General features: G+C 44.1%; 2 protein-coding genes across 5 annotated transcripts in view; one reads left to right on the top strand and one right to left on the bottom strand.

Moving 5' to 3' along the window:
- The window catches only part of LOC108444339 (polyhomeotic homolog 3 (Drosophila)), a 32,018-nt gene extending 17,245 nt beyond the window's left edge, over positions 1 to 14,773 (bottom strand). Inside the window, exons 1-9 of one of the 4 annotated variants that reach the window (XM_037545130.1) lie at positions 14,457 to 14,773; positions 14,186 to 14,249; positions 13,778 to 13,970; positions 11,146 to 11,314; positions 10,727 to 10,879; positions 9,167 to 9,238; positions 8,541 to 8,684; positions 7,653 to 7,733; positions 6,492 to 6,660 (exon numbers count right to left, since the gene is read on the bottom strand). In XM_037545130.1, the coding sequence (XP_037401027.1) occupies positions 6,492 to 6,660; positions 7,653 to 7,733; positions 8,541 to 8,684; positions 9,167 to 9,238; positions 10,727 to 10,879; positions 11,146 to 11,271 (745 nt within the window). In that variant the 5' untranslated portion in view covers positions 11,272 to 11,314; positions 13,778 to 13,970; positions 14,186 to 14,249; positions 14,457 to 14,773. The remainder of the gene's footprint in view (positions 1 to 6,491; positions 6,661 to 7,652; positions 7,734 to 8,540; positions 8,685 to 9,166; positions 9,239 to 10,726; positions 10,880 to 11,145; positions 11,315 to 13,777; positions 13,971 to 14,185; positions 14,250 to 14,456) is intronic. The other 3 variants (XM_037545123.1, XM_037545125.1, XM_037545127.1) reach the window with 3 other exon arrangements.
- Positions 14,774 to 17,346: 2,573 nt separating this feature from the next.
- prkci (protein kinase C, iota) overlaps positions 17,347 to 22,317 on the top strand; it is a 33,508-nt gene continuing 28,537 nt past the window's right edge. Inside the window, exon 1 of the mRNA XM_037545144.1 lies at positions 17,347 to 17,719. Within this exon, the coding sequence (XP_037401041.1) occupies positions 17,640 to 17,719 (80 nt within the window). The 5' untranslated portion in view covers positions 17,347 to 17,639. The remainder of the gene's footprint in view (positions 17,720 to 22,317) is intronic.

Below are 22,317 nucleotides of genomic sequence, written 5' to 3' on the forward strand. Positions count from 1 at the left end.
AGTCAGGTTGGAAGTTTTTAACCCACTACATCATTTAGAACTGGAGAAAATTATCTCCTCATCAAACTGCACAACCTGTACACTTGATGCAGTTCCCACAAAACTATTAAAACAGGTATTACCAGACATAATTAAACCACTATTAACAATAGTAAACTCATCATTAAACCTGGGGTATGTTCCCAAAGCCTTTAAACTAGCAGTAATTAAACCTTTGATCAAGAAACCAAATCTTGATCCTAGTGTACTATCTAACTATAGACCTATTTCAAATTTACCATTTATTTCTAAGATTTTAGAAAAGGCCGTGGCCCAACAACTTGGCTCTTATCTGCAAAGAAACCAGATCTATGAAAAATTCCAATCTGGATTTAGGCCTCATCATAGCACTGAGACAGCTCTAGTTAAGATAACAAATGATCTGCTTCTTGCCGCTGACCAAGGCTGCGTTTCTTTACTGGTACTTCTTGATCTGAGCGCAGCTTTTGATACAATAGATCATAATATCCTCCTAGAAAGATTAGAGAAAATGGTCGGTATAACTGGAACTGCCTTATCGTGGTTCAAATCATACTTGACCGATCGTTTTCAGTTTGTGAGGGTAAATAATATACCCTCCAATTATACAAAGGTTAGATATGGAGTTCCACAAGGCTCTATCTTAGGACCGTTATTATTTACGTTATACATGCTCCCCCTGGGCAAAGTTATTAGAAAACATAATGTTAATTTTCATTGTTATGCAGACGACACGCAGCTCTTCATATCAGCCAAACCTGATGACAAACAGAGAATAAAGAAAATGGAGGATTGCGTAAAAGATGTGAAATCATGGATGTCACACAACTTTCTTCTATTAAATAGTGATAAAACAGAAGTTCTTCTATTAGGCCCTAAAGCTGCTAGAAATAAATTATCACACCTAATGTTGAATCTGGCCGACTTCTCAGTCACACCTGGTTCAACAGCTAAAAATCTTGGCGTTATCATAGATTCAGATCTAGCATTTGATAAACACATATCTAATGTTACTAAAACAGCTTTTCTACATCTCCGTAACATCGCCAAGCTAAGAAATGCTTTATCCTTACATGACGCAGAAAAATTAGTACATGCCTTCATTACGTCAAGGCTAGACTACTGTAATGCGCTACTGTCAGGATGTTCTAGCAGTAACTTAAATAAACTTCAGCTAGTTCAAAATGCTGCAGCCAGGGTCCTTACTAAAACTAGAAAATTTGACCATATTAGTCCAGTCCTATCAGCTCTTCACTGGCTTCCAGTCAAATTCCGCATAGACTATAAAATTCTCCTGTTAACGTATAAAGCCCTACATGGGCTCGCTCCTGAGTATCTGAGAGACCTTATCTCCTATTATGAACCACCACGATTACTTAGATCACAGGGTGCTGGCTTCCTAGTAGTTCCCAAAATTCAGAGAAGCTCTGCAGGAGGAAGAGCTTTCTCTTATAAAGCGCCCCAACTCTGGAATAATCTCCCCGATAATGTTCGGGACTCAGACACAGTCTCAATCTTTAAGTCTAGACTAAAAACTTACTTGTTTAGTTTAGCTTTTGGTAGTTAATGTTAATTCCCTTTAGATAAGGCTGCAGATCCAGGGGTTCATGGACATAGTGAATTGTGGGTAAACTGAGATGCTGGTGCTGCTGTCACTCACTACATGCAGTCACTCAGGTTTGTGGACGGTGGAGTGGGTGAATGCCAGTGTCTCAGGGAGCCTCCGTGTCTATGTTACCTTCTGGCTCTCTCCCTTTAGTTAGGCTGTTATATTCAGACCTGCCGGAGTCATTAGTCACACTCTGATCATTTTTTACATTTTCTGTTCTTCATAAATCCAGTCTAAACTAATTCCTAAATCTTTCCTTCCTCCGAGTTACTGACTGTCCACCGGTCCGGCCCAATACTGATGGATGTCCCACCCTCAAGTCCCCCTGTCCCCCTGATTGACCAGACTGATGGAAGTTTCTGGAACGCAGCTTCTCCACTACAGATCACATCCAAATCTATATGAACTCTAATTGTTTCCACTGTTGATTATACACACCTGAATATATTAGAACTGCGTGGATGTAAAATTGACTTTTCAATGTTTAACTTATAAGTTGTCTGACCAGTGGTAGGATGGTCCCCCCTTTAGATGTGAGTCTTGGTCCTCCCGAGGTTTCTTCCTCCTCCAGCTCTGAGGGAGTTTTTCCTTGCCTCAGCGCTCACGGGGGTTCTGTATATTCTGTATATTATGTTCAGTGTTTTGTCTGATTCTCTGTGCTGTGATTCCCATTTTTGTAAAGCTGCTTTGTGACAACATCAGTTGTAAAAAGCGCTATATAAATAAATTTGATTTGATTTGAATAAACACTCCTATACACTAGAATAGGAGATATTAGTCCATCAACAACCTCAATAAACACTCCTATACACTAGAATAGGAGATATTAGTCCATAATAACCTCAATAAACACTCCTATACACTAGAATAGGAGATATTAGTCCATAATAACCTCAATAAACACTCCTATACACTAGAATAGGAGATATTAGTCCATAATAACCTCAATAAACACTCCTATACACTAGAATAGGAGATATTAGTCCATAATAACCTCAATAAACACTCCTATACACTAGAATAGGAGATATTAGTCCATAATAACCTCAATAAACACTGCTATACACTAGAATAGGAGATATTAGTCCATCAACAACACCAATAAACACTCCTATACACTAGAATAGGAGATATTAGTCCATAATAACCTCAATAAACACTCCTATACACTAGAATGGGAGATATTAGTCCATAATAACCTCAATAAACACTCCTATACACTAGAATAGGAGATATTAGTCCATCAACAACCTCAATAAACACTCCTATACACTAGAATAGGAGATATTAGTCCATAATAACCTCAATAAACACTCCTATACACTAGAATAGGAGATATTAGTCCATCAACAACCTCAATAAACACTCCTATACACTAGAATAGGAGATATTAGTCCATAATAACCTCAATAAACACTCCTATACACTAGAATAGGAGATTTTAGTCCATAATAACCTCAATAAACACTCCTATACACTAGAATAGGAGATATTAGTCCATCAACAACCTCAATAAACACTCCTATACACTAGAATAGGAGATATTAGTCCATAATAACCTCAATAAACACTCCTATACACTAGAATAGGAGATATTAGTCCATAATAACCTCAATAAACACTCCTATACACTAGAATAGGAGATATTAGTCCATAATACCCTCAATAAACACTCCTATACACTAGAATAGGAGATATTAGTCCATAATAACCTCAATAAACACTCCTATACACTAGAATAGGAGATATTAGTCCATAATAACCTCAATAAACACTGCTATACACTAGAATAGGAGATATTAGTCCATAATAACCTCAATAAACACTCCTATACACTAGAATAGGACATATTAGTCCATAATAACCTCAATAAACAATCCTATACACAAGAATAGGAGATATTAGTCCATAATAACCTCAATAAACACTGCTATGCACTAGAATAGGAGATATCAGTCCATAATACCCTCAATAAACACTCCTATATACTAGAATAGGAGATATTAGTCCATAATAACCTCAATAAACACTCCTATACACTAGAATAGGACATATTAGTCCATAATAACCTCAATAAACACTCCTATACACTAGAATAGGAGATATTAGTCCATAAACACCCTCAATAAACACTCCTATACACTAGAATAGGAGATATTAGTCCATAATAACCTCAATAAACACTCCTATACACTAGAATAGGAGATATTAGTCCATAATAACCTCAATAAACACTCCTATACACTAGAATAGGAGATATTAGTCCATAATAACCTCAATAAACACTCCTATACACTAGAATAGGAGATATTAGTCCATCAACAACACCAATAAACACTCCTATACACTAGAATAGGAGATATTAGTCCATAATAACCTCAATAAACACTCCTGTACACTAGAATAGGAGATATTAGTCCATAATAACCTCAATAAACACTCCTATACACTAGAATAGGAGATATTAGTCCATAATAACCTCAATAAACACTCCTATACACTAGAATAGGAGATATTAGTCCATAAACACCCTCAATAAACACTCCTATACACTAGAATAGGAGATATTAGTCCATAATAACCTCAATAAACACTCCTATACACTAGAATAGGAGATATTAGTCCATAATAACCTCAATAAACACTCCTATACACTAGAATAGGAGATATTAGTCCATGATAACCTCAATAAACACTCCTATACACTAGAATAGGAGATATTAGTCCATAATAACCTCAATAAACACTCCTATACACTAGAATAGGAGATATTAGTCCATAATAACCTCAATAAACACTGCTATACACTAGAATAGGAGATATTAGTCCATAATAACCTCAATAAACACTCCTATACACTAGAATAGGACATATTAGTCCATAATAACCTCAATAAACACTCCTATACACAAGAATAGGAGATATTAGTCCATAATAACCTCAATAAACACTGCTATGCACTAGAATAGGAGATATCAGTCCATAATACCCTCAATAAACACTCCTATATACTAGAATAGGAGATATTAGTCCATAATAACCTCAATAAACACTCCTATACACTAGAATAGGAGATATTAGTCCATAATAACCTCAATAAACACTCCTATACACTAGAATAGGAGATATTAGTCCATAAACACCCTCAATAAACACTCCTATACACTAGAATAGGAGATATTAGTCCATAATAACCTCAATAAACACTCCTATACACTAGAATAGGAGATATTAGTCCATAAACACCCTCAATAAACACTCCTATACACTAGAATAGGAGATATTAGTCCATAATAACCTCAATAAACACTCCTATACACTAGAATAGGAGATATTAGTCCATAATAACCTCAATAGACACTCCTATACACTAGAATAGGAGATATTAGTCCATCAACAACACCAATAAACACTCCTATACACTAGAATAGGAGATATTAGTCCATCAACAACCTCAATAAACACTCCTATACACTAGAATAGGAGATATTAGTCCATAATAACCTCAATAAACACTCCTATACACTAGAATAGGAGATATTAGTCCATAATAACCTCAATAAACACTCCTATACACTAGAATAGGAGATATTAGTCCATAAACACCCTCAATAAACACTCCTATACACTAGAATAGGAGATATTAGTCCATAATAACCTCAATAAACACTCCTATACACTAGAATAGGAGATATTAGTCCATAAACACCCTCAATAAACACTCCTATACACTAGAATAGGAGATATTAGTCCATAATAACCTCAATAAACACTCCTATACACTAGAATAGGAGATATTAGTCCATAATAACCTCAATAAACACTCCTATACACTAGAATAGGAGATATTAGTCCATAATAACCTCAATAACCACTCCTATACACTAGAATAGGAGATATTAGTCCATCAACAACCTCAATAAACACTCCTATACACTAGAATAGGAGATATTAGTCCATAATAACCTCAATAAGCACTCCTATACACTAGAATAGGAGATATTAGTCCATAATAACCTCAATAAACACTCCTATACACTAGAATAGGAGATATTAGTCCATAATAACTTCAATAAACACTCCTATACACTAGAATAGGAGATATTAGTCCATAATAACCTCAATAAGCACTCCTATACACTAGAATAGGAGATATTAGTCCATAATAACCTCAATAAACACTCCTATACACTAGAATAGGAGATATTAGTCCATAATAACCTCAATAAACACTCATATACACTAGGAGATATTAGTCCATAATAACCTCAATAAACACTCCTATACACTAGAATAGGAGATATTAGTCCATAATAACCTCAATAAACACTCCTATACACTAGAATAGGAGATATTAGTCCATCAACAACCTCAATAAACACTCATATACACTAGGAGATATTAGTCCATAATAACCTCAATAAACACTCCTATACACTAGAATAGGAGATATCAGTCCATAATAACCTCAATAAACACTGCTATGCACTAGAATAGGAGATATTAGTCCATCAACAACACCAATAAACACTCCTATACACTAGAATAGGAGATATTAGTCCATAATAACCTCAATAAACACTCCTATACACTAGAATGGGAGATATTAGTCCATCAACAACCTCAATAAACACTCATATACACTAGAATAGGAGATATTAGTCCATAATAACCTCAATAAACACTCCTATACACTAGAATAGGAGATATTAGTCCATCATTCTTGTACACTACGACATTAGTAAAACCTAAAGATTAAAAGCTTTTGTTTCGGACTAAATTAATTTCAGCATTTAAAGTATGTGTCATATATTATATTTAGGTTTGGGCTGAAGATGAAAATGAGTCATCAAACAGGACTCACTTCTGGAAGTTTCTGCCAGGGCCTGGGACAGCTGTGTGGACTTTAGGGGACAGATGGACATCCTGGGAAGGGGGGTGACCAGTGTCTGACCCTGGGAGGCCTTCAGCTGGACGCTCTGGGCAGCACTGAGGGCTCCAGGAAGATGCGTCCGCAGAGCCAAGCTAGGAACCTTCAGGAGAAACACACCATCACAACTAACAGCATAACAGCTGAGGATCAGCACGCTCGTTTACACCAGCCACCTGCAGCGCTCACTTCGGGTAGATGAACAACTTTTAACTGCCGACAGTTTATCTTTATCTTTAATATATTTCAGTTAAGTCATCCTTGAATTGATGCCGCTTAAAGATCTTTAACTTGCTTAAATTAAACAACTTTAATTCTCTTTAATACAGCATTTAATTGATGACTTTCAGTGGACTAAATCATACAGCCTTTAACTGTAAACTATGCAACCATTTATGTTAATTATGCTGTGTTAATTGGTCTTAATTAATCACTCCTTAATTAATGGAAACTAAGGTATCATTTATATTAATTATGCAATGTTTAATTGGTCTCAGTTTTTTAACCTTTAATTAAACTAAGCTAACATTCATGCTAATTGTGCAATGTTAAATTGGTCTTCATTAATCAACCTTTAATTGATGTAAACGAAACTACCATTTATGCTAATTATACAATGTTTGATTGGTCTAAATTAATCAACCTTTAATTGATGTAAACTAAGCTATAATTTATGCTAATTACACAATGCTTGATTGGTCTAAATTAATCAACCTTTAATTGATGTAAACTAAGCTATAATTTATGCTAATTACACAATGCTTGATTGGTCTAAATTAATCAACCTTTGATTGATGTAAACTAAACTACCATTTATGCTAATTACACAATGTTTGATTGGTCTAAATTAATCAACCTTTAATGTAAACTAAGCTACCATTTATGTTAATTATACAATGTTTATATGGTTTCCATTAATCAAGCTTTAACCGATGTCAAGAAGCTGCTGACAAATTAGCATAGCTGTGCCAATTAAGCATTTTCAATGAATATCAATTACATAGCCTTCAGCTGATTCACAGCCACCTACTGAATATGTGAGCTCTCAGTCGTTAGTGTCGGAGCCGTGACCCCTCAGGAGGTCAGCAGTCTCACCTGTGTGGACGCGGGCTGGGAGGAGGCCGAGCTCAGAGCAGGCAGATCAGCAGCTACAGACGCAGCAGGAGTCAGAATCAGCTGATACAGAGAGACAGAGGAACAGAGGAGGAGTCGACAGTCTCAGCACTAAAGGCTTAAAAGGGGAATTCCACTGAAACCGAGTCAGAGCTGTTCACAGTGGTGGTGATGGGAACCAGACGTCCCTCTAAAAGCTCCTCACAGTGGTGGTGATGGGAACCAGACGTCCCTCTAAAAGCTCCTCACAGAAAGTTCCTACATGAGCTGGTTCTGAATTCACTGCCTGATGACTGAGACGCTGTTTTATGAGAGTTTAGAGAACTTCAACTCCATTCATGGTGGAGGGAGACATGCAGGGCGCTGTGCGGCAAAATAGTCCCCAAAGAAAACTCATTATTCCAGATTTTCCACTGTTTTCCATCATCAGCATTCCATATAAGCTCAGAAGACTCGGGTGGTTGCTATGGTGTTGCTATGGCATCCCACATAGTTGCTAAGGTGTTGCTAGGCCATTGCTATGGTGTCCCATGTGGCTGCTAAGGTATCGTTAGGCCGCTGTTATGGTATCCCGTATGGTGGCTAAGGTGTTAACAGGCCGTTGCTATGGTATCCCTAGTGGTTGCTAAGGTGTTGCTAGGCTGTTGCTATGGTATCCCACATTGTTTGCTAAGATGTTGCTAAGCTGTTGCTATGGTATCTTACATAGTTTGCTACGGTGTTGCTAGGCTATCGCTATGGTGTCGCATGTGGTGGCTAAGGCGTTACTAGGCCGTAGCTATGTTATTCCAAGTAGTTGCTATTATTTATGAGAGCCGGGGGGGGGGGGTGGTCAGTGTGAAAGAGCTGCACTTCATGCTGATTTCTCACCATCTGAGTGCGAAGGTACATCTGAGCCTGACTACAGGGGGCGGAGCCATTCCCGAGCAGAACGGCCTGCTGGGATATTGCTCCTGCAGACCCGGAGATGCTGGGGGACTGCAGCTGAGTGACCACAGAGCCGGGTGGCGTGATCTAGAACAGTCGACAGAGCAGAACCATGACAAATCCTACATTTACATTACTGCTTGAGCCTTTTTCGGATCGATATTTGAGCAAGCATGAAACTCCAGCGTACAGTTTTCTCTGATAAGATCGACTTTTGCTAATGTAGTTTTGCACTGGAGCGCTAAGAGCCCAAAAATTAGGATGGAAACGAACAAAAAACAGCAAAATTCAAAGGTCTTCCAGGTGGTTGCTAGTTTTGTCCTTTTTTACAGATAACAGTGACTACAGTAATGCAGCCTCAGGCATGCAGTTAGCATCAAGCTAATTAGTGGGGTATAGGCTTCCATTACATGTTAGCTATTTTAGCCTTGCAACTCCAGAGCTAACATGTCTGGACTTTCACACCTTTTCCCTTTCAGTAAGTTTTGTTCTCCAGTTATCAGTCTTTTTCTAACCATACTGGAAGGCTGATGGACGTTGTGAGCATATGATTGGCTAACAGCACTTACTGCTGTCTGAGCTGCACTCCCATTGGCCGATGGAGGAGGGGAAGTGGCCTTTCTGCTGTTAGACTGGGAAACCTACAGGCACAGAGAAAAATGAACCAACTTCAGATATTAGCAAACAAAAGGTTTTCGATGAAGCTCCTCGGTTTAATAAAACACCTTAAAGATTTAAACCACGTCGAGTTGCCTTGACCTACAGCTACTAGACAACAGCATGCGCTGAGTAATGTTTGTTAATTTGAGCTCAAGACTCAGAATTGCATCCTAGAGACTCAAGACTCAGACTCGCTCCCTAGAGACTCAAGACTCAGACTCGCTCCCTAGAGAATTAGATTCATATCATAGACTTGAGACTTGCATCAAATTCATACCTCAGACACTCGAGACTCAACTCTGACTTGCACTCCAGAAACTCTTAACGTAAGTCCGACTTGAGATTCAACTTGCACTCACACAGCAGAGATTAGAGACTTGACTCAGACTCTCACCCCAGAGACTCGAGGCTCAGACTCTCACCCCAGAGACTCGAGGCTCAGACTCTCACCCCAGAGACTCGAGGCTCAGACTCTCACCCCAGAGACTCGAGGCTCAGACTCTCACCCAAGAGACTTGAGATTTGACCAAGACTCACACACCACAGACTCAAGACTCAACTCAGACGTGCACACCAGAGACTCGAGACTCAACTCGGACTCGCACACCAGAGACTCGAGACTCAACTCGGACTCGCACACCAGAGACTCGAGACTCAACTCGGACTCGCACACCAGAGACTCAAGACTCTACTCAGACTCGCACACCAGAGACTCGAGACTTTACTCGGACTCGCACACCAGAGGCTCGAGCCTCAACTCGGACTCACACACCAGAGACTCAAGACTCGACTCGGACTCACACACCAGAGACTCAAGACTCAACTCGGACTCGCACACCAGAGACTCGAGACTTTACTCGGACTCACACACCAGAGACTCAAGACTCTACTCGGACTCGCACACCAGAGACTCGAGACTCAACTCGGACTCGCACACCAGAGACTCGAGACTTTACTCGGACTCACACACCAGAGACTCAAGACTCGACTCGGACTCGCACACCAGAGTCTCAAGACTCTACTCGGACTCTCACACCAGAGACTCAAGACTCGACTCGGACTCGCACACCAGAGACTCGAGACTCAACTCGGACTCGCACACCAGAGACTCGAGACTTTACTCGGACTCACACACCAGAGACTCAAGACTCGACTCGGACTCGCACACCAGAGACTCAAGACTCGACTCGGACTCACACACCAGAGACTCAAGACTCGACTCGGACTCACACACCAGAGACTCAAGACTCGACTCGGACTCACACACCAGAGACTCAAGACTCGACTCGGACTCACACACCAGAGACTCAAGACTCAACTCGGACTCACACACCAGAGACTAAAGACTCGACTCGGACTCACACCGACATCTGTCTACTGTCAACCCTGTTTCAGTCTGGATGTAGTTGCCTGCCGTTCACACCCCGATGCCCACATGTGGACGTCATCCTGATACACCGCTGACTCACCTGCTGTGTGGATGCTGTGCTGTATGTAGTGGGGCTGGTTGTCTGTTGGTGTTGATGGAGGGTCTGCAGCATTATGTGATGTTGCTGTGCTGCGTACATCTGCTGCAGGTACTGAGCCACACCTGCGGGTCTGTGCACAGCCTGCTGGATCACCTACAACACAGGCACAGTTTAGGAGAGTCTCAGAGGAGCTTTTGGGATGAGCGGTGATGATTTAGGCCTGCAGTTAGAGTCAGGCTAGTTACTGCGGCACGCGCGTCCGATCCTCACAGCCCTGCGGTACAGACACGTCTGATTGACTACGTTTGGGTTAAGAAGGGAAACGGTTTTTGTTTTTTCCGTCAAACTAACGCTTTAATTAACTCTGCGTTCGGAGTCCTGCTGCCTGCAGTCAGACCTGCGCTCAGAGTGCGGGTTACCTGGACGGTCTGCCGGTCTGTGTGGTTGGTCTGTGTGCGCTGAGTGATGGGTGTGGATGTGCTGGACACTGTGGTGGTCAGGACTGTGCAGCTGGAGGCCACTACTTCAATGCTCTCTCCCTCCATGACTGATTATCCAGGTCACCAGGGTAGGTGGGGTCAGGGGTCACTGAGTAGGAGGCAGAACAAGCAAGATCATCACATATTTAATTTACATGAAACTGTTTAGGAGCTAAATTAAACGATTATTCAGCAGAAAAGCAGCACAGCTCCAGACTAAACCTAAACCTGAACAGCTCCAGACTAAACCTAAACCTGAACAGCTCCAGACTGAACTCCACAACACCAGAGTAAACTCAAACCTGCACAGCTCCAGACTAAACCTAAACCTGAACAGCTCCAGACTAAACCTAAACCTGAACAGCTCCAGACTGAACTCCACAACACCAGAGTAAACCCAAACCTGCACAGCTACAGACTAAACCTGCACAGCTCCAGACTAAACCTGCACAGCTACAGACTAAACCTGCACAGCTCCAGACTAAACCTAAACCTGAACAGCTCCAGACTAAACCTGCACAGCTACAGACTAAACCTAAACCTGAACAGCTCCAGACTAAACCTAAACCTGAACAGCTCCAGACTAAACCTGCACAGCTCCAGACTAAACCTGCACAGCTCCAGACTAAACTCCACAACACCAGAGTAAACTCAAACCTGCACAGCTCCAGACTAAACCTAAACCTGAACAGCTCCAGACTAAACCTGCACAGCTCCAGACTAAACCTAAACCTGAACAGCTCCAGACTAAACCTAAACCTGCACAGCTCCAGACTAAACTCCACAACACCAGAGTAAACTCAAACCTGCACAGCTCCAGACTAAACCTAAACCTGAACAGCTCCAGACTAAACCTGCACAGCTCCAGACTAAACCTAAACCTGAACAGCTCCAGACTAAACCTAAACCTGAACAGCTCCAGACTAAACCTGCACAGCTCCAGACTAAACCTAAACCTGAACAGCTCCAGACTAAACCTGCACAGCTCCAGACTAAACTCCACAACACCAGACTAAACCTAAACCTGAACAGCTCCAGACTAAACTCCACAACACCAGACTAAACCTAAACCTGAACAGCTCCAGACTAAACTCCACAACACCAGACTAAACCTAAACCTGAACAGCTCCAGACTAAACTCCACAACACCAGACTAAACCTAAACCTGCACAGCTCCAGACTAAACTCCACAACACCAGACTAAACCTAAACCTGCACAGCTCCAGACTAAACCTGCACAGCTCCAGACTAAACTCCACAACACCAGAGTAAACTCAAACCTGCACAGCTCCAGACTAAACCTGCACAGCTACACACTAAACCTAAACCTGCACAGCTACAGACTGAACTCCACAACACCAGAGTAAACTCAAACCTGCACAGCTCCAGACTAAACCTGCACAGCTACACACTAAACCTAAACCTGCACAGCTCCAGACTAAACTCCACAACACCAGAGTAAACTCAAACCTGCACAGCTCCAGACTAAACCTGCACAGCTACACACTAAACCTAAACCTGCACAGCTACAGACTGAACTCCACAACACCAGAGTAAACTCAAACCTGCACAGCTCCAGACTAAACCTAAACCTGCACAGCTCCAGACTAAACCTGCACAGCCACAGCTACAGACTAAACCTGAACAGCTCCAGTCTAAACCTAAATCTGCACAGCTCCAGACGAAACCTACACAGCTCCAGTCCAAATCTAAACCTGCACAGCTCCAGACTAAACCTATACCTGCACAGCTCCAGACTTAGCCTATACCTGCACAACTCCAGACTAAACCTAAACCTGCACAGCTCCAGACTAAACCTGCACAGCTACAGCTACAGACTAAACCTGCACAGCTACAGCTACAGACTAAACCTAAACCTGAACAGCTCCAGACTAAACCTAAACCTGCACAGCTCCAGACTAAACCTGCACAGCTACAGCTACAGACTAAACCTAAACCTGAACAGCTCCAGACTAAACCTAAACCTGCACTGCTCCAGACTAAACCTGCACAGCTACAGCTACAGACTAAACCTAAACCTGAACAGCTCCAGACTAAACCTAAACCTGCACTGCTCCAGACTAAACCTGCACAGCTACAGCTACAGACTAAACCTAAACCTGAACAGCTACAGACTAAACCTAAACCTGCACTGCTCCAGACTAAACCTGCACAGCTACAGCTACAGACTAAACCTAAACCTGAACAGCTACAGACTAAACCTAAACCTGCACTGCTCCAGACTAAACCTGACACAGTGAATGTGGATGTGTCACTCATGGTGCGCATCACGTTTAAATTCCAGCCCTAAACTGCAGTTCCAGACTAAACCTGAACACACATTCAGTCTAAAGCTGAACCTGCTCAGCGGCTGTGTTCCAGTGTGCTGCAGAGCCTGCTGGTGAAACGCCCCCTTCCTGCAGCACAGAGCCCCCCCCCCTCCTTCCCTCTCCATCGTTTAGACCAAAGCTTCCTCCGTCCTTAACTTCCCTTTAAAGTCAGTCCCCTGAGCCTAATCCTCCCGCGCGCCGCTTTCTCCAGGTGCCATGAGCTGAAGGTGCATCCCTCTTACCTGTCTGCCCTCCGCTATGGCGAGACGCCACTCTCTCCACCCGTATTCCGGGAGACCCCGCCTCCTGCGCAGTGATTGGATAGAAGCCTCGGCTCTCGCTCGTTGAACGTTTCCAGTAGAGTCCGCCAGAGGGCGCTGGTGAGAGAGTTCAAAATGAATGGGTCTCTATGGAGCTCCTGCACAGCGTTGTTACCTGTAAGGTATTAAAGAACAAAAAGGGCCCAATAAAAACAAACTTTACTCAGTTTAAAGAAAGAAGTCTCTGAACTTTGAGCAGTACTTTTGACTGGTCAGCACTATTACAGCATCTAAATTAAAGTTGAAGCTGCAGCCTTGCGCAAAAGCTTTTACAGACATTTCCATGAAAGTTTAGGTTTAATGGTTCATATCAAGATTTTCTGTTCATACCCGATCCAGTGACCGCGGCCGGTATCGGACCGATACCAACACTGAGTACCGTATCAGCACCACCCTAGAGACAAGAACACATACAGGAGTACTGGGGTACAGATATTCAGTACAGCTAAAAGAACTGAGCAGTAAATATAACTAACAATAATAATAATAATAATAATAATAATCTATATTTATTACATGAAAATACAAAAAAACAAAGTATAAGTAAACTGAATAAAAGTAAAAGTAACGTTCCAGGAAAAATAAGAGAAACAATAAAAACCTCTTAAAAAGGCGGTTCTTCAAATGTTCTTTAGAAAAGAAACTTCGAGCCATGAACACTCAAAGAACCCTCTGCGTGATGAGGTGGTTCTGCATGGTGAAAGGTTTTTTCAGGCTGATGAAGAACGTGTTGAATATGGTTCTATGCAGCACCGTGTTAGGCTTGTAACCCTTTTTGGTTCCATGCAGAATCCAGCTCCATTCACCCCCGTTCATTTTCATGTCTCTCTCTGGCGACCCCTGCCGGCCCTCTGACGCACTGCAGTAAGTCGGGCAGCAGGGCGAACCAGAGCGCAGGAGCCAATCAGAGACGGGGCCTGACGGAATACGGGTGGGGTCTGATGGTCTAAAATGGAGAGAAACACAAAACGCTGAAAAGAGATGTGAGTCAGCAGCGCCCCCTGCTGAGCGGGAGGAAGAGGTACATCAGACTGAAAAACCAGTAAATCAGGAGTGACGTGTCCAAACTACACTTTTAAGGGTTCTTTAGCAAAGGCAATGGTTCTGTTTAGCTATATAGAACCATTTCGCACGGCATGGTGAAATGCTTCTTCAGACTGAAGGAGAACGTGGTGTTTATGGTTCTATACGGCACCAAAAAGGGTTCTGCTGTTGACAGTGTCAAGCTTGTGCCCCTTTTTGGTGCTGTACAGAACCACAAACAACACACTCTCCATCAGTCGGAAGAACCATTTCACCATGGAAATGATCCCATATACCCTTGAAGAACACAGTGTTTAAAAACTCCACAGCACTGATCCACTCAGACCAGCACAACACACACTAACACACCACCACCACGTCAGTGTTACTGCAGTGCTGAGAATGACCCACCACCCAAACAGTACCTGCTCTGTGAGGGTCCATGGGGGTCCTGACCACTGAAGAACAGGGTAACAGAGTATCAGAGAAACAGATGGACTACAGTCTGTAACTGTAGAACTACAGAGTGCAGCTATACAGTAAGTGGAGCTGATAGAGTGGACAGTGAGTGTAGAAACGAGGAGGTGGTCAGTATGTGACGCCTGATTGGTGTAAGTGATGCGGCAGATGGGGAAAACTCCAGATGACGGTTTCCTTTACTCAGTTCTTCTCTTACAATGTTTAATAAAACATCTGGAGTTCTCAGCACTGAGGTTTTATCCGTCCACTCAGGCTCTAGCAGGAACGTCTGTGTTTGTAAAGAAGGCGTTTGTGCTTCCTGTTTAGAGTCTAATGAGTGTGTTTGCTAAACACTGTTTGCTTTTTAAAATAGTAGATAGATAAGCAACATGGACTAGCGGCTCTTTTCAGTACTGTATGGTTATTTTGTAATTTAGTAGATAAGTGTCATCAAGTGTTCTGCATTCTGAACAAGGCCTTTATATTACTCCCTGCAACAGCATCGGGACGTGTGAGGGACAAGCCAAGCTGTAACTATGGTAACACCACCAGGTAGTGGGGCCTGTACTGTAACCATAGTAACAGTGTCAGGTACTGGGGCCCATTCCGTAACCATAGCAACAGTATCAGGTACTTAGGTTTGGGGGCGCTGTCAGTAAACATAGAAACAGTGATAGATGGCGGGGCGGGGGGTGTTTACATCTGTTCCGTAACCATAGCAACAGTATCAGGTACTTAGGTTTGGAGGCGCTGTCAGTAACCATAGAAACAGTGATAGATGGCGGAGGGGGCGGGGGGTGGAGACTAAAGTTGCTTCATAAACCATAAAAGGACCCACAGCCATATCAATCACAGCAGGTTACGAGGGGGAAACCTGTTACCATCAAACAGTAGATATGGTGGGTCTCTCAGGAGGAGGGTGAAGCTGTAACCATAGCAACAATATCAGGTACCGGGGTGGGGGGCATCCAAAGCAACAGTATAAAGTTCTGGGGGGCCAAACCATCACCATTAAAACGTTGGGTCGGTTGCGTGATATCAGTGGAAGGGTCAAGCCGTAACCATAGCAACAACATCGGCACGTGTAACCATAGAAACATCCAGAGTTGGGGGGGTGGAGAATAGACTAAAGCTGGTTCATAAACCATAAATGGACCCACCAGCTTAGGTGGAGGTAACCTGTAACCATGAAACAGTAGATCATGTGGGTCTGTCAGGAGGAGGGTCAAGTCGTAACCACAGCAACAACATCACGCACCTGTACCCAACATCAGGACCTGGAGGGTGCAGGTGATGGACTAAAGCTGTGTGGTAAACCACAGATGGACCTGTACACGAATTTAATTCAAGTTCGGCTGAGACTTTCGGTACCAAACCAGATTATTAACCCGGTCCAGACTCCATGGCCAGAGAACGCGGTGATATATGATCTCCCTGCTGAAGAAAAGCACCACTGGAACCATCAGGAGGGAACCTGATTGTTTTACATTCTAATGGGAATTAGCTTACCATAAGAGACCACCAGTTCCCTGCAGGACACATTCAGACTCCATTAGGAGACCATCAAATGCACCTGGGATCAGAACACCTGGCTGATGAACCATTAGAGCCCTTTTCACTGTGATATCAACCCACCAGGAAAACACAGAACACCATTAGAGACTATTGGACAACACCAGGAACCAGCAGGGAGAGTTTCTCAGCCGTGAATTGACTCATACTGGAGATTTAAAGTCAGGCCAGTTCCTGCTTCACTCCAGGAGGAGCTGCCGAGTCCGAGAGCTGAGATTACAGAGATTACTTGAAGGAGGGCTCGCCTCCCCCTCCTCCACGCGGTCATATGGTACATACCGACTGAGGTCGGACGCGTCCATTATACGCGATAAGGGTTCTCGAACTCATAGCGGGAGTGTTTCGTGTTGTTTGGCCGCGAACACCACTCGGTTCTGTTAGTCCGTATCTCGTTCCGACGTTTTAACCTCATTTGTGCTCGATGTCAGGTCAAAGTATCTGTGAAATTGTGTGGAAATGACTTCGCGCCCCTGCGCATTCCAGTGTTGGTTCAGTCCGCGGTCGAGTCCACCGCACAGAGCGTGTGGGGGTGTTAAGAGTTCCAGCTCCGTTCCCAGGCCGACGCTGTTCCAGTCGGAGCCGCTTACACATTAACTCCAGCCCGCTTCCCGCTCCGCTCCGTCCCGCTGACACACCCCGGACAAGCGGCTCCGTCGACCGAGACTCGGTTTAGTCGTAACGGGGCCGGTTAAGGCGGTTTCTCCGGGGCTTCGCTGGCTGGCGGTGCGCGATGCCGACGCTGCGGGACAGCAGTGCGACCCACCCGGTGGAGAACCAGCACCAGGTCCGGGTGAAGGCCTACTACCGCGGGTGAGCTTATTCACCGATTTAAGCGCTTAAACCTAGAAAAACACCCTAAAAACAGACTTTACTGCGGTCTAATCACGCCGGTGGCTCGAGCCGTGGGTGTGGAGTTAGCTTAGCATAGGTCTGCTAACAGAACTTCAGAACTGCTCCGCTTTAGCCAAACACAGCCGGGAAGGGGAACCCCACCCGATTCCTCAGAATTCCTGCCTGATTAGAGGGTTCAGATGTAAACAGAGCGGGTTCTCTGTTCTAGATAAACTCACCGAGTCAGAGCTGCTCACAGTGGTGGTGATGGGAACCAGACGTCCCTCTAAAAGCTCCTCACAGTGGTGGTGATGGGAACCAGACGTCCCTCTAAAAGCTCCTCACAGTGGTGGTGATGGGAACCAGACGTCCCTCTAAAAGCTCCTCACAGTGGTGGTGATAGGAACCAGACGTCCCTCTAAAAGCTCCTACAGAAAGTTCCTACATGAACTGGTTCTGAATTCACTGCCTGATGACTGAGACGCTGTTTTATGAGAGTTTAGAGAACTTCAACTCCATTCATGGTGGAGGGAGACATGCAGGGCGCTGTGCGGCAAAATAGTCCCCAAAGAAAACTCATTATTCCAGATTTTCCACTGTTTTCCATCGTGAACACTTAAATTAATGTAGGAAATTTGAAAGCGCCAGCTGTCTGAGTGCATGCTGTCTGTTATTATTATTATTGTTATTGCTGTTATTATTATTATTGTTATTGTTATTATTAGAACATAAGACGGCCGTTTGATTGTAATGGGAGGTACAGGTGGACACGGCTCGAGCTGGCTGTGTTTACCTGCTTTAAACTAAACTAATTAGATGTTTTTTTTAGGTCCATGATTGACGCTGATGGGTCATCGGTCAGTTCTAGGTGACCGTTTTATCTCACAACTCCTCGTAATTCCTTACGCTCTTTCTAAAAGAAGCTTCCTCAAGGGTTCTTTAATAGAGTGGTTCTGTTTAATTCACGCTTGACTGGTTCTGTTCCGAGCGTGAGTTCTGTGTAGAACCATTTAGTTTTCATTACGTGGTTCTGTGCGTGCTCTGATTATCTTCTGACGAGTACAGAACACTGTAAATGGTTCTGTAGAGCACCGGAAAAGGGTCACGAGCTCGGCGCCGTTCTGATAGCAGAACCCTGTTTGGTGCCATGTAGAACCATCTTCAGAAAGATTCCCTGTAGAACCGTATACAGCATGTATGTGTGGAGATCCAGAGGAACGTTTAAACTCAATGTTCGAGACAGAACCATAATAATATCATTATTAGCAGTAATAATAATAATATCAGCAGGTTGCAACTCGTTTGAAGACTCGGTGCGGAATTCTATAGGTTTAAAAAACAGCGCGTTATATATAGAAGCAGCGTTAATTGCCTGATGAGGGTGTTAATCATATTGTGGTGTTGACGTTCGTCCCGTGTGTGAATCTCTCTGCTAATGAGGTTTGATGAATAGAGAGAAGCTTCGTATCTGTTAGAGTTTAATTTCATTCAGGCTGATATGAATCGTGGCTTCGCTGAAACCCGGATGAGCGGCTGTATTATCTGAAGTTCGTATATCTATATATAAGTTAGTATATCGTATATTGTGTTTTGTGTGTCGTCATGGCTGTAGATGACCCCGAGACCAGTGAGGGGGTCACTACAGGCCGGCATTGTAAACCCTGCTCCTGTCACGCTCTGACACCGTGTAGATGGAGCCACGCTGACGGAGACCGAGCCTGGACTGCATTAAAACCTGTAAAATCAACTCGAGTCCATCCGCCGTCTCTCAGCTTAGAACGTACGAAGATATTGATCCTTTGCCAATTTCTCCGTTCCACCTTAAATGGGCACCAGCCTGTAATGGCTGCACCGTTAAGGTGGAACGGAAAATTCCACGTTCTGTTCTTCTATTCTTTGGATCTTTTCGGTCTAGAATAATATGCAAAGCTCCCGAATGGGGTGTTACAGTGGTGGTGATGGGAACCAGGTGTTGCCATGACTACAACACAGATAAAGACACTTTATTTACCATCCAGAACCACCAGAGAACCCACACGAGTCTTCTGAGCTTATATGGAATGTTGATGATGGAAAACAGTGGGAAATCTGGAATAATGAGTTTTCTTTGGGGACTATTTTGCCGCACAGCGCCCTGCATGTCTCCCTCCACCATGAATGGAGTTGAAGTTCTCTAAACTCTCATAAAACAGCGTCTCAGTCATCAGGCAGTGAATTCAGAACCAGTTCATGTAGGAACTTTCTGTAGGAGCTTTTAGAGGGACGTCTGGTTCCCATCACCACCACTGTGAACGGCTCTGACCTGTTCTTCTCATCACCTACATGTTCATAACTTTGCCTTTCTGACTGCTGTGTTGAGGTTTGTTTGTGTCTGTTCCGGTGTGTTCTTGCTGGAGGGCGCATGCAGCCCAGATAAAAGGTTTTAAGTAGTTTGAAATGGTTTAAATGCCTTCTGTACAGCTGCATGTGCCCCTGTTCCTCCTCACGCCCACTCAGTCTGGTACCGTCCTGCGTATCTGTGCGACGGTGTCGTCGGTGGTGAAGTGGTGCTGGAATAGCTCAGCGCTGTAGTCATGTTGCCGCCGCGTGTGTCGACTCCCGCGCATGTTATTCACCAAAGACCTGAAAAACCTGCTGTTCCAGAAGCTTCAGCCAGACATGTCGGAGCTTATTCCTCCCTCCGGTTCCTCGGTCGTCACAGCGAGCGCAGCTTTCAGAGCGAGTGACGACGGCATCTCAGAAATGCTCAAATCGGTGCCGGAGAACCGTGACGAAGCTTATCCTTTTTAATAGAACCTCGCTTCAGGCAGCCCACCCTTTGCAGCTATAACAGCTTCAGCTCTTCTGGGAAGGCTTTCCACAAGGGTTAGGAGTGTTTATGGGAATTTCTGACCGTTCTTCCAGAAGCACATTTGTGAGCACCAAACTGGCTCATCCACGTCTTTATGGACCTGCTTTGTGCACTGGTGTGCAGTCATGTTGGAGCAGGAAGGGGCCGTCCCCAAACTGTTCCCACAAAGTTGGGAGCGTGAAATTGTCCAAAATCTCTCGGTGCTGAAGCTTTAAGAGTTCCTTTCACTGGAACTAAGGGGCCGAGCCCAACTCCTGAAAAACAACCCACACCATGATCCCCCCTCCACCAAACTTTACACTCGGCACAATGCAGTCAGACAAGTACCGTCTCCTGGCAACCGCCAAACCCAGACTCGTCCATCGGATTTCCAGACAGAGAAGCGTGATTGGTCACTCCAGAGAACTCGTCTCCACTGCTCTAGAGTCCAGTGGCGGCGCTTTACACCACTGCATTCCACGCTTTGCACTGCGCTTGGTGATGTAAGGCTTGGATGCAGCTGCTCGGCCATGGAAACCCATTCCATGAAGCTCTCTACGCTGTTCTTGAGCTGATCTGAAGGCCACATGAAGTCTGGAGGTCTGTAGCGATGGACTCTGCAGAAAGTCGGTGACCTCTGCGCACTATGCCCCTCAGCATCCGCTGACCGCTTGCTGTCGTTAGTAATGTTGTTGTGTGTGCCACGTGACTCCACCACGTCCACTCTGTCACATGAAAGCTAAGGCTGCAGCAGGTAAAGGTGGCCTGAATCTGATTTGTTTGTTTGGCTGCTCAGATTATCTTTTTAATGTGATCTGCATGTGACAGTCTGATCAGATCAGCTCCATCCAGAGGTAAACAATCACAACCGCCACCGAACGCCACCGAGCTTCATCTGCACCAGCATCACAGGAGCCACCGTGAAGCTTCACTGACTGGCAGCTGGGCTCATCACCCAGAATGTGTTCGAGCCGTGAAAAGGCGTGGTCACTTCTTCGGTTCGAGTCCTCGGGTCCTTTAACGCCGCAGCCTCGTTCTCTTGTTCTCGTGTTCAGACGTTTCTTTAGAAATCTCGTCTAGCGGTTCAGTCTCTTCTGATTTTTTACAGAAATATCACCCCGAATGTTTGAGTCTCCGCAGCTCCGGGATTAACCCGGGGTTGACGTAAGAGCCGCGTGAATTCCGATCTGGCTGTTGATCTTTCGATGTGCAGAACATGCGAATCTCAGTGGAGGAAAACCGTTCAGTGATCTTGTTTTGAGGCCGTATTGCCCCGCTAGTCTGCAAGCACAGTGTTGCAGTGCATGCTGGGGGATGTAGTGCAGCGCACTGTGAAACGAGCAAATATTAATTGAAAATGAAAATACCTTCGTGGGCCGGAGAGGATTGTGGGCCTTGTGTTTGGCACATGGGTCCTGCGTTATTCAGCCTAGGTTTCAGTTAAAAGTGAGGAGTTTAACCCGAATAGCGCGGAGCAGTGGACGGTCAGTCCGGCACGCTCAGCGAATGAGTTCAGGGCTGAATGTTTCCTCTCAGTGGACGAGAGTTCAGCCTCCAGACGAGAGAGAGAAGCTTTTATTCTGATTATTTGTCTGTGAAAAGCCCTGCAGGACAGCGGAGCACACAGGCTCAGTGTTTACGGCCTGGTGGTTATTATAGTATGGCTTAATAGCTGCGTGTGTGTGTGTGTGTGTGTGTGTGTGTGTGTGTGTGTGTGTGTGTGTGTGCGTGCGTGCGCGCGCGTATT

The sequence above is a fragment of the Pygocentrus nattereri genome, chromosome 2 (assembly GCF_015220715.1).
Source record: "Pygocentrus nattereri isolate fPygNat1 chromosome 2, fPygNat1.pri, whole genome shotgun sequence".
NCBI classification, from domain to species: Eukaryota; Metazoa; Chordata; class Actinopteri; order Characiformes; family Serrasalmidae; genus Pygocentrus; species Pygocentrus nattereri.